Source organism: Ambystoma mexicanum, chromosome 2p, assembly GCF_040938575.1.
Source record: "Ambystoma mexicanum isolate Mex_15411 chromosome 2p, UKY_AmexF1_1, whole genome shotgun sequence".
NCBI classification, from domain to species: Eukaryota; Metazoa; Chordata; class Amphibia; order Caudata; family Ambystomatidae; genus Ambystoma; species Ambystoma mexicanum.
Genome location: NC_090923.1, coordinates 444,904,468 through 444,917,836, shown reverse-complemented (window position 1 = coordinate 444,917,836; position 13,369 = coordinate 444,904,468). Strand labels below are relative to the sequence as shown.

General features: G+C 41.2%; 1 protein-coding gene across 3 annotated transcripts in view; it reads left to right on the top strand.

The window, feature by feature from the left end:
* EOGT (EGF domain specific O-linked N-acetylglucosamine transferase) overlaps positions 1-12,683 on the top strand; it is a 728,283-nt gene extending 715,600 nt beyond the window's left edge. For all 3 annotated transcript variants that reach the window (XM_069643797.1, XM_069643799.1, XM_069643798.1), the window contains one exon: positions 12,440-12,683. In XM_069643797.1, the coding sequence (XP_069499898.1) occupies positions 12,440-12,586 (147 nt within the window). In that variant the 3' untranslated portion in view covers positions 12,587-12,683. The remainder of the gene's footprint in view (positions 1-12,439) is intronic.
* Positions 12,684-13,369: the final 686 nt, after the last annotated feature.

Genomic DNA, 13,369 nt, shown 5'->3' with positions numbered 1-13,369 from the left:
GAATTGGATTCTGCATTTGAATGGGAACCAATGGGTGTTTTGACAACCAGATGATATGATCCCCTGCCTGTTTTCAGTCCTAGGAGGAGTCTAGCTAATGCTTTATGAGCTCTTTGTGGACAGCTTTTTAAGTATCTTGAGTGAACTAGGCAGAGGCTGTTGATCCTATCCCGTCAGGTGAGTACTGACGCAATGACGGCCATAGTGATATGTGGGAATGTCATGTATTGCAAGATGCACCAGATGGACCTGAGTTAAAGGAAGCAAATGGTTTTCTTGCAGGGTCGTACCTGTGTCTGTCCTGGGTCACACTCAAACTTGCTTCTGGACCAAACCATTTCTCGCACATCTACCTTGGTCAGGTCGCTCCGGGGAAATGGTTTTATCCTGACGGTGGTTATTGTAGCCTTGTCTAAACTTGCTACTGTGCCCCATGCAGGGGACATTTCTCTGCACTGCAGTGATTTCTGTCAGTGAAATTGCAGTGGTTTCTGTCCCTGGTCTGCATCTTTTATTCCTGTCTCGGTCAGTGCATAGAGGTGGTCTTTTTGGGGGGCGGCAGTCTGGATTGTCATGCCTGTGATCGGAGGGGGGAAAGGGTGTGGAATCGGCTGACGAGCCTGGTAGAACGGCTTGTGGTCCCTGCACCCTTTCTTCCTTATCCTTCCCATGTTCACTCTGGCGTCATTGGTGTGGAAATGAGGGGCGACATGGTGAGCAGGGCACAGTCTTTGCAATGATTGATGTGATTACTGACGCTTCTCCATGCCGTCTCCCCTACTGTCTGTTCTGAGCCTTATTCCTGCAACGGTTAGCTTCCATCCTGCCTACTGTTTGCTGTTTTGCACTGTGCGGCTTTTGGGCATCAAAAGGAATTCTTGGTGACAGTGGCTTTTTCATTTTGTATTTTAGTTGTGAATCATCATTATGTTTATTGTCTGCATAGCTTTTTGCAATGTACCTACTATTCTGGTAGCCTTTTCTCTATTGAACATATAACATCTATGTTTTTAGAAGGGAGAACATTCCATTATGCAGGCTCAGAGGAACCATGCTGTAAAGATGAAGCGTTTTAAATTCAGCCTGTCACCCAGTGCCAACATGCAGAATAATATAATACCGCTGACTCCTATGAAAGATCTGATCAATCCTTGCATCTATCTGAGATGCTCAGACACCAACATCTCTGAGCAGTCTCTGACTGCACAGTGATGGACGCAATAAGAGTAGCAGGAGCTTTGCGACAGAGTTCAGAAGAGAGGCTGCAATATTCAGAGCCCCTGGATGCCCCTTATCGGGAGCCATTTGGAAGTCATATAAAAGTGTCATGACAAGGGAAAACTCTGCGGGCAAGCAAATCAGCTGCATGTGATATAACTATCGCTATGCCTCTGACTAACGGCAATGTGAGTGTTGGCAGTAGCCTATTGACTATGAGAAATTGAGGATTGTGTAGGAATGAACAGGCAAGCTGCATGCATTACCCATATTTGGCAAATGGCTCAACATCATGAAAGTTCAATAAATAACCCACACAGTCCCGACAGGTTAATTGTCGCTGACGCATTTGTCAACAACTCTACCTCTTGATACATCTCTGGGTAAAAGTCCAAATCCAAGACATTTAAGCAGAGCATAGGGAGTATGAAGTACTTCACAAGAAGAATCAATGCATTGAGAGAGGATTGGAATTCAACGAGGAATACAATAATGGCACTGCTCCATGACTGCAACAAATGGAGCTCCTTTATGGATCAACTTCAAAGTGTGCGATGGGAGAACACCCTTACAGGGCAAGTAGAACACATAGACACCAGGGTTCATGAAATGTACGGCAGACAGACCTAGACCGCCCTTATTGCCATGAGGCCTGGGCTGGGTTAAGTAAACAGTAGAGGTCCCTGTAATAGGGAAGAATGAAACTACATATCATATGTTTGAATTTGGGAATTAAATCAACCATACAATTCGTCAAACTGCTTCAAGTAGGAAAAAGGGTAAGAAGTGCATTAAGGAACACTCAGGATATTCGCGTGTTTGTTGTTATGCACAAAACTAAAATGTCAGTAATTGAATATGAAAAACATAATATCTTAATTCAAGGTAAAAGAACATTCACCATATCAAATGCAGTGGAACTGTCTTAGAAGGATGTCCTGAGCAAATAAGTTCTTTTATGGCTTCATCATAAAGTGGGCATTTGGACAAATTAGACCACAGGATTTAAAAGTCTTGCATATAATTTACACAAAGGGACGGCGCCTTGCCAAGGACAGAGACTGCATCACCTTGGGCTCCAGTCTGAGCAATTTGTAAAGACTTGAGAGTACCATACCTCAGGCAGGATTAATTCAAGCCTTGGAGATGAGAACATCTAAAGCTAAATAAAACAACTGTTACCGTCTGATTATGCATTTTCATTTTCTGATATTCCTGGTTACAGTACTGTTTCTTTTCATTTCCTTTTTTCTCACTCTCGAAGAAATGCAACAAATGTCACCTATAATTTAATTGCGTCGTATTGTTTTATTTTGTTATATGCTACCACTTTAATAGTTATCTTTGGAACAGGTCGTTTTGACGTTTGTTACTCCCATTTCATTCTTATCACTTCCTGTATTCTTATCCAAGAGCTTGTTTTAATTTATGTGTTTGGTTATTTCTATGCCCGATAGGCTGTATAGCATAAAGGTGTTTTAGTAATATTCCAATTTACAGTGGTTGAAACTTGTAGCGTGAGCGTGAAGGAGGTTTTTGATTGTTTCTGTTGTCTAAGGGCAGAATCGCATATGTAAAGGTCAAGGATGGTTGTGTGGTAGACTGTTTCTAGTGCTGCTCGTCAGAAGTTCTGTTTTTCTTAGGTTTAATCAATTTGTCATTATCTGGAAGCCTCTATGTGGGAGGAAGATGCCAAAGTGCTGTTGATTTGTGGTTGAGGTTTGTGTTTCTTTGAAGATTATTTAGGAATTGTCTGTGTAGTTGTATCAGGTGGGATGTGAGTGGTTAATGATTTGCAGGGGGGCACAGTAAAAGGAGCCTGATGTTTTGCTTATGAACTTCATTCACTTCCCCTCCAGTAATGTAGCCATATTCAGTTGGAGGTCGTAGAGCTTTTCATTGAACCAGCATTAAGTAAAACACATGCACGAGGTCACAACACGTTTCTCCTCTTGGTTTATTTTGTCTGAAATAACTGAGCAGTAAGCTACACAGGTAAGTTTTATTTTATTGGTAAGAGAATGGCAATGGTTCATATAATATATCTTCAATCGGTACAGAAGCACATTTGATTCGTCTTTTATTCACCCATGGGCAATAAAATAAGTACTAATACACAAGTTTCAGTGCAGCAACAGGTCCAGAATTTGGCTCCACCTTGAGGTGCCCTCCTCTCTCACACCAGCGGCGATCTTTGCATTTTCTAGCTTACTTGCAGGGTGATTTATTCAAGCCATCTCCTTGTTTTAATTCTAGGCCTTGTGTAGACTATTTTAGGTACTAACAGTTTAAATTAAGCACAATTTAAAACAAGGTAGGCAACTGCAGAAATGTTTGTCCCAGGCTTCCAGGCTGCTCCCTTTTTAAAAAAAAATGAAGTGTCCTATCCTCTTGATTACTAATGCTCTGGTTGAGAACCATCCAAATATAAGCTAACACACAGCCCGTACCGGTGCAATCGCATTCAAAATTATTTTCAATGAAGGCCTTTCATTATTTCTACACAATTCAACTGATGCATGGATTCAGACGGGACTGCTCGATTTCCTAAAAATAAGACAAAAGTAGTGCCTACAGTTTTCCTAAGTGGTTATCTGTATTGATGATTTTTTGGGTGACCTATTTTAGGTTATTACTCTTGATTCTTTGTCTATCTGTACTCAGCTATCCAATGGTTCCCAACATGAATCTGTCCAGCTGCTGCTCTTCTGATACTTCCACCACAGCAACCATCGATGGTACTTTGCTCTTGCATTACTTTCCAAGTAAACTGGAATTTCTTCCCAGCAGCATGCTTTAACCAAGGCAAGAGACACAGCCTTTTGAGAAAAAAACATCCAAGCACTTGAATTCTGCACGCTATTAGAGATTCCTAGTAATGCACGCTTTATTGTATATTTATTTATTTATTTAGTCTATGTGTAGTGTGCGTAGGCGAGGCCGGGGGTCTAATAGCGCAGACATCCTTAGTGTTTTTTGGTACTATGCCATTCTCCCTGGGACACAATTGTACACATTTCAATAAAACTGTGTTTTTTAATTGTAGACAAGTTTAGGTCATAGTAGTTTAAATTAAACAAAGTAACTCCACCTATCACTTGATTTTTGCACCTCTTTACACAGAAGAAAAACCTGCATTATTCTTAAGCGTGTGATTGTATTTTGTTTATAAAGTGAACTATTTTGTGCAGCTGTTTATATAATGCTTTTTTAAAATTGTGGGTTATTTTAGTTAAAATCAGTTTACATTGAAAAAATAAGCCTACAAAAAAAAAGAAATAAAAAAATGTAGAACGCTGGAAGAGAGGTCCGAACCCAGCTGTCAAAAGCTGATTGAGTGTTTGATCCTATACACTATGAATTCTCTGATTACGAGACTCAAAGAAGGCTGTCTAAGCTTATATATTCTTTTTATCAAGTATGATTTAGTTAGTGTAAACTTTTCATACTGAGTAGAAATGCCCTTTTAAAAGAGAGAAAAGAAGAAAACAAATCGAATCATTAGATCAAATCATTATAAAACACTTAATCAAAATACAATTTTCACCAGCAGGATAAGTTAAAAAGCGCATAGGAGAAATACCAAGGAAGCAGAGAACAAACGAGCAACACTTCATTTCAGAACACAATTTACACCACCAAATAAATGAGTTAAAAAGCGCATAGTAGCAATATCAAGCGAAGTAGAAGGGTTAGATAACAAACATTGTTGCAAGTACATCAAAACTTTGTCCACATACTGATCAGGGACAATACATTTACCAAACACTGTAGTGCGGTAGACAGTCAACTTCGAACAGGCTGTAAACAAATAAGTTTCCTGTGCTAACCCACACATCCTACACCTTCTCTCCTGTTTAGTTACCTTATTTCTGCCCCCAAGAATTTCCATTGTGGGAAATAAATCCAATTTCATTCTTATCAACATACACCGATAACCTTTTGAGGGGTGAATCTTCAAGTAGTACTGCATAGCTCACAGTGGCTTTAGGGCATAAAGGAAGTGTGCTGAAATGTTGTATGACATTAATTTAACCCTGTTTGAGATACAATCCTCAATAAAGACTTTAGAATGTTTGTGGGTAGAGAACCAATTCTTCATGCCGAGCCAATATCCTTTAGTGCCTCTAAACGCTCTACACCCCAAGCATTCGTGTAAGCTAAAACATATCACAGTATATCACCATGTGCCTGGCTCCAACTTGGGAGGACTTTGGGTATCTACATTGCTACGCAGGACAGTATATAATGTGACATGTTTGGTACAGCTAAATCCTGCACTTGTGTAATGATATTTGCATCTAGTGCGTCACCCTTGTGAAGGGCAGTTACTTTTATTTAGGCATATGTTAGATGAAGTCAATCAGAAAGAACTCTGTGATTTGCCTCTTTAAGATTGCCACAAATGGTACATTGCATGTCATCCGATATTGGAAATGTTGATGACATGTACTGTATAATGGGGATGTATTTTCAAACAAGTGTTGTATGGGACTCATGGTGGCAACGGTAAAGACAGACACAAGTGATCACAGTTCAAGGGTGTTTATTAAACTGTTAATGCAGGGTGGAAAAACGCCTTAAATAAACCTAAATCTAAGATGGGAGTAAGAGTCAACCATGAAAAGAAAAATTAGCATTCCGTGTGGCATTGTCGAAATAAAGGGCCTATAGAAATACCTATTGCCAATTCCTTATGCTAAATACCAAAGAGTGTTGGATAGGGTATTCAATCAAAAGGAAAAGTGTTCACAAATAATAGGTCAGGATATGATTGCCTTGAGGTCTCCCTTCCCCGTGTTTATAGCACGGGACAAGGTGGGACTTAGGAGCACAGCACAGCTTGAGCCTTCCCAGCATGAACTAACAGTTCCGTAGTAGCTATCTGGTTCTTTGTTTGTTCAAATACAAGTCTCTTGCCTTCCAAGCTTGATGCTCTTGACAAACAAACACAAAGTCCTTGTTCTATGAACACGTTGGGTGATGGCTTCACCCCTGGGTCCCCCTCTTCTGGGCGCAGACCCCTTATAAGTAGTGTTCAACAACTTATCCGAAACAGTTTCTGTCTTAATGAACTTTGGGCAGTGACTTTCCACCTCTGGATCTCCCTCGTTCGGGCTCAGACCCCAGATGACAAGGGGGACACTTTCCTTTCCCTTGTCTTGCAATGCTTCTTGCTTTCACAAATCTCAATCAACAAACACAAAGTTCTTGTTCTACAAACACGTTGGGGGATGGCTTCAAACCTGAGCTCGCTCTTCTGGGCACTGACCCCTCACACGTCGTCTTCTACAACTTAACAAAAACAGTTCCTTTCTTAGTCAACCTCGGGTGGTAACTTTCCATGCCCGATTCTCCCTCGACCAGGCTCAGACCCAAAATGACAAGGGGCACACCTCCTTGCCCTTGTCTTGCAATACTCGTCGCTTTCACAAATCCTAAACAGTTTTTCGGGCTTTGCCCCTGTTGTCTGCTTCCCCCGGCCGGGTTCACTCTCGCCTGTTCTCACCAACAGTTCCTTACGGGACTTTGGACTTTGCACCTTCTCGTTAGCATCCCTCCGCTGGGTTCACTCTTGCTAATCTTTATGAAACACAGTTGATGTGCTATTTTTCACCATGCAGGATTCATTTCCCTTAACTTTCATACTCATCTGTCGGTCAAAGACATTCAACGGTACAGAGGATTTTACAAGACCCCTGTATGGCCACTTTGACCTTTCTTCTCCTCTTCCCATGGCCTTCTGGTTCCGGTAGTCTTTACCGTTGAGTAATCGCCCGGAAATTCTTGAGTCAGCACCCACGTGGTGCCGGATTCCTCTACTGTTGGTTTTCCCCCTTCAAAACATTTAACAGTTATTTGTTTGTTCAAAATAACCACTTGCTACTTTCCATTCAACCCAGTTCAGTTTTTTTATCGGTTCTCCCCTCGACTCACCAGCTGTGATGAACCGTGTGGCTTTCTTTCTCCTCTGAGTGAAGGTGGGTACCACCAAGACAAGCGTCTCTCTCCGGCTTGGTAATCGGGGGAGAAGGGTCTCATGTTTCGTAGACATCTGCTGCAAGATTCCCTCACAACGTTATCAAATACCAGCGGTACCTTCTTCAAAACAGTCCTTGAAGCAATGCAGAAGCAAGAAAACATGTTTGCCAGTGGAATAATAAGAACCACGTTACTAGTTCACATCAAATGCAACTTTGCACAGACGCCATGTTGTAGGCAAGAGCATTACAGTTATGAATTGCATTGCCCTAGGCTGTGACATGACGTTTTTCCCCTCAGTTACTGACGGATGATATGTGTCACAGGTTGTGCCGGGGGCACATCATGCTGCATTGACCTACACAAGGACTGGGCCGTGACGTTGGTCTCCATCTAGAGCGTGGTTATCGCACCTTAAGGAGGTTAGCACCGGGTCAGCCCCGAAGCACATGGAAACCGATGTTTAATGTGCTTGCTTGCAGGGACTCCTATCTATTTCGGAGGGTAGAAGGGAAGCTGCCTGGTGATTGTGGTCTGTTTACGCAATTTTGTTTTTAACTGATGATTGCGTATAATGTTGATCAACCTCTGTATTTGTCTCTGACCCTCGCCTTACCAGAGCGGCTGTTGCGGATTCCCCCTGTATACCTCTCACCCCTTCACTAGAGCAGAATGTGACAGCCCGCCATTCTCTTACAAATATCGCAGCGCGCGAATCCCTGTGTAGTAACATCAAGGAGAAATAGAATTAGCGATGCCATGGTAGTGGCGCAAGATCCTTAATTGCAGGATATTAGTTAGGTTAAAATACGGATAGGGTTTTGCAGCTCAAAAGGTTGGAATGTAGTCACACTGACGGCTGACGTAGTGTGCGCTGGATGGGCTTTATGCCAGTTTAATGTTGAATGTGCTGTGCTGTGGTAAAGACGCAGGTTTGTATTGTATTCTTCAGGTGCAAACAATTTGGTGTCTGCGAATGCTGTAAGCTGTTAACCCTGTAAACGTGGATAAACCACGGATTTGATATGTTTTCAGAGCATTGCAGTGACGGCTTTCACAAGTCCACTAAATGGGGTAGGCAAATGTGTTAAATGTGACTTGCCCGTCACTATGTCATCAGGATAGCTCAGTCAGTCATGTACCTTCTTGTGATAAGAAGAGGCAGGTCCATATGCCCGATCCTTCTTTAGTCAATGCACCACATTCTTAACCCCTCTCCCCCTTCACAGGCCCATCCCCATCACAGTTGGCGTCCAGGGTCTTCAAGTAAGCACTTTGCAAATGGCTCCTTCGGTGTTGTAACTGGTGATAAAGATGTGCTCCATTGGCGAAATTCTGCCGTTAAATTCTACAAAGGTGACACCAGGGCAGTCACGCATATATTAATGCTAACGTGATAAGTGTATACAGGTGGCAAAGGCACCCTCGAGCCTGGTTGGACATTGCCACTACCAGGGCGTTATGCTAACATGACTCCACTCCTGGAGGGGCTTTGGCGCAAGAATTCACACTCTGATACCGAGTTACACAATTTTGACACTCGAGTTGCAATCATGATATTGCAGTCTAGTAATTTCATTTTTTTATTGATTTAGTTGACTTAACAACTTTTCAATATACATAATAACAAATGTTTCATTTGAATATGAACATACAAGATTTAAAGCATTACATAAAATTGTTGACATACATATAAACTGATATAATAATGCAACAAGATTAAAACAAAACAGCACAACAAGACAGATGCGACCACATTCAGGTCATCCTATTAGTTAATAGAACTAGTGCAGTTTGATTTTACAGTTGTATGTGATCAAGATGTAGAGAAAGTAAAAATTTGACGGTCGCAACTTGAAGACCCAGAAACGTCGAGCCATAAATATATTCCCAACATTCATTGGAATCGAACATAGAAAGAGTCGAACAGTACTTAAGGAAGTGCAATTGTCGCTGACTACTTAATTTAGGAAATTGAGTTATGAGATGCTCTATAGTTTCAGGACATTCAACAATTCGACAAAAGCAACACACATTCAGAGTAGGCAAAATTAGTTTTCGCATATAAAGATCATCTTTGGTTTCCCATATGTGTAATCGAAAACGTAGAATTAAATTTCTATATTTAGGAGATGGAGCTTTCAAGAGATAGTTTATTGTCGCACCTCTCTTGTGAGGAGAAAAACGTTGGCTAGAGGCGCATTTGTATAAAAGGCATGTCTGATGATTCACAATCCACACAGTTTGGTAGATTTTTAATTTAACCTGATCAGGATTCTGAACCAAGAGTTCGATGGAAATGTCTGCTTGGATCAGAATCGTGTATACTGACAAAAATCATTTTTGCACAAAGGAATGATCAGTGCTGAATAGGTAGCTCGCTAAGATTGTAAGAAGGGAATCTGATCGCATAGATGTTAAACATTTCCTTAAAAAAGAGCATGGTCGCCAGTTGAAGATGGCTGACAGGGGAGTTAATCCTAGTTCGTAGCGCAGCCATGATATGGGAATGCATGAGGGTAGATTTATCACATTCTTCCACTATTTTGCTTCCCATTTGTCAAATATGCTGGCGGCAAAGGGTGACCCAGTTTACAGTCCATAGAGAATGGTGGGAATTACTTTAATTTGCCAAAATGTTAAGGCAGGAATAATGGAAAACTTGCCAAATTTGGCGAGAAGGATACACGACTGTGAGATAGCAGTAAGATGTTTGGTGTTTATCTGATTTAGATGTTGGGAAGGCTTCAGGGAGGCTTCAAAAATTACTCCTAAATATGTATACACCGAGACCATGGTCAATTCTGTGTTGTCACAAATGGACCAATGTTTTAGATTGTGGAGGCCTCGATTAGGGTTATACATCAATACTTGTGTCTTTGCAGTATTAATTGTTAGTTGATTTTCCACCGTATAAGAGTTCAGGGCCGATATTAGTTTTTGTAAGCCTCTCGGGGTCTTAGAAATGAGCACAATGTCGTCAGCATAGAAGAGTGCTTTTATGGAATTACCATGAATTTTTGGTGAGTCAGACAGAATATGTGCAAACCTGTATTTGATGTCATAGATGTAATAATTGAAGATTGCCGAAGCCAGTAGGCAGCCTTGTTTAAGGCTGCGTGATGTTGGAATGGATCGAGAAAGAAGGCCTTTTAGAGGGAGTCGAATTTGAACTGAAGTGCAAGAATGAAAATGATATATTAAGTCACAAATTGTTGGTGGACATTTGTCCCTGATAAGGTTGGTCATGAGTTTGACTCTCGAGATGGAGTCAAACGCCGAATGAAGGTCCACAAATGCAAAGTAAATCTGCTGTTTTTGAGTATGACAGTGTGACTTAATAGCATTCAACAAAAAGAGGTTCACAGTTGTGCCCATGCCGGCCACGAAACCTGTTTGAAAAGGATTACAGTAAAAGTGATTTGTGGTCCAGACAGAAAAATTGTGAAGGAGAAATTTTGCAAAACTTTTTCCTGGTGAGTCTAGAAGTGCAATGGGCCGATGGTCCCCTTTCTTGAAGATTGGCACAAGAATGGAAGAGTGCCATGACGGAGGTAACTGTTTAGTATTCAAGATATGTTGGAACAAAAGAAATAGAATTCGGGCCCAGCACTTTGGATTGTGCTTGAAGGTTAGGTTACTAATACTTGAACTGGCATCTCTGCACCAAGTGTTTGAAGAAGGGAGATCTCCGGTCACGGATCCATTAACCATGGTAAAATTATGATCGGACATAAAGGTAGACCAAATTGCGACCTCCTGAACAGCTGCCTCAGACCGGGGCTGTAGGCAGTCAAGAGCGTAGCAGTAATATCAGGCGAGAGGGAGATCAGTTCAAGCATAAGTGAAAGCTCTCTAAGAAATGTATTGAGAGTTAACTTTATTGGATTTCTGTAAACATTAAAGAGAGCAAGGTTACCACCACAACCAATTACTTTGACAAGTTGAATAAAGATGTCAAAAGCACACCAAGGGTCAATAGAAAGATTAGAGATTAGTCACGCAGCTATCAGAAGTTCTGACATTGATCTGCCCTTATCTCCCTTTAATGCAGGAATCAAAGCAATGGAATAGTTGTCCCAGGTAGGGTGTGACAAGAGCCAGGTTTCTTGGAAAACTAAAATATCATAGGACTGGACAAATACATTGATGGATTGCTGGAGGTGTGCATGTCCTCTAGTCTAGTAGTTAGATTAGTTAATTGCTCAGCAGAGGGTGGCTTCGACAAGGGATCTGAGGTGGATCGTTTGCAAAGAGTTTAGGCTGAGGGTTGATTTCCACCTATCAGCACATTTCATAACTTTCTGCATGGTTATGCAACTTTAAATGTTGTTAAACCCTTTGCCGAGCCCAAGTAAGCACTTTTCTCACTTCTAATTCCGTACAGAGAGAAGTTTGCAAGAGCAAAGTGCAAAGGACACCACTCCAGGGGCAACATTACAGAAACTTTGCACCGTGCAAGTGCAAAGTTGCAGCATATTATTACCAGGGCAAAGTTTGTCCTAGTTCCAAAAAGAATGATGGCAGTCTTTGAAAACGTGCACTGTGACAGGTGCCTTTTTGCATGGTATGAGCACCAGGGCAACATTTTCTTTTTACAGTGCTATCCGCCTCTGCCTATCACACCTCTGCTCTCTCTCACTAGCATCATTAATTGTTTACACTGTGTCTCTCTCTTTCTCTGTATCCCAAACTCTCATTGTTGCATCCCTTCTTGCATCCTTTCTCGTACCTTTGGTCTCCTCTTGATTCCAATGCCTATAAATGCAATCAGCAATGGACATTAGCAAACGGCAAAACTGTTGGCTTTGGCAATGCTTGTTTTCTGCTGGCATAGGAAAACTGGGCACAATCCGTGTAAATGAAGCGATTCTGTTTGAGTGGGATGGCTAACCTGAGCGGCATCTAAGCGTTGCATGGGCACTCTGATGCTGGGTTCCTGAGCAGTCTTTAAGTTACCCTGCTATCATCAAAATTAGGGTGAATGTATGCATTTATGGGGTAATATTCATATGTAATTGTTCGCTACCCTTAAGTATGCAGAGTTATTTTATATAAAAGAACTACGAGAGAGAAAATAAAACAAATAGTTGAAAACTTATTATGACTTTGCCATTATACGTTTTTAGATAACCTCGCATATCAATGCTAAGCACGTTTCATGAACTCTTACTGCCGTTTTACTTTTCCAAAACAGTAAAATGCCATCCTTGTTCACATATATATTTTGATTTTGCAGGGTCATCACCCTACATTAGGAGAACACCCTAAATTTACCAACTATGCGTTTGATGTTGAAGAATTTATGAACCTTGTTCTACTTGCATCTGATCACGTATCAAAGCATCCAAAATGGCAATCAAGAAGAAACCACGATGAACTATAAATTATTTTTAAAGGAGTTGATGTAATCGTACAATACCTTGCACACAAAGCCATCATTTCAAATATTATGTCTTTTATATAAACTACTTTCCTACAGATCTACCTTTTCTTTGATTGCTTCTTGTTGTGTCTCTATCGCTATGTTGAATTTTGTTTTGGTTGCACTGAGGTCAGTTACTGAAGTTAATCTATTTTTGGTTTTGGTATTGTTTTAGAATCGATGAGCATCAGGGAAGGTGGCCTTTGTCTCGATTGTATTTGCGCAAAACAATCAGTCAATTCCATTAGTTGCATTTCGCTTTTCAGTAGTACCCGGGACACATTTGTGGTACGCTTTATGATATATTACACATTTAAACCTCAGTGGACCAGTAGCACCGGTCACAAATATCAGCTGCATATTGCCACAAGTCATCGAAATCAGACGTAGTCCCATAACACAGGCCTGCGTAGGACTCTCCATTCAGGCATTTGTGTGTTGCTATGTAGGCCAGTCCAAGCAGCCATAACAAGCATTCCCAAAAACAATAGATCTGGCTTTGTAAGTGTAGTGGGTAAGATTTTGTGTAAAGTCCCAGTAGGGCTAAAAAGGCTAGAACTCTACATTTGCAAAGCCAGATATATTGCCGCTGACAATATTTGATATTGTAGATTTACCCTTGAAGATAATTCCCAATGCTTCCCGTTCATAATGTTTGCTAGATTGCCAAGCTCCTTATTTGCTGGCAACCTTATTTGTGTTTCACTTTCTGTCCAGCACCTATCATGCATGCTCCAGATATCA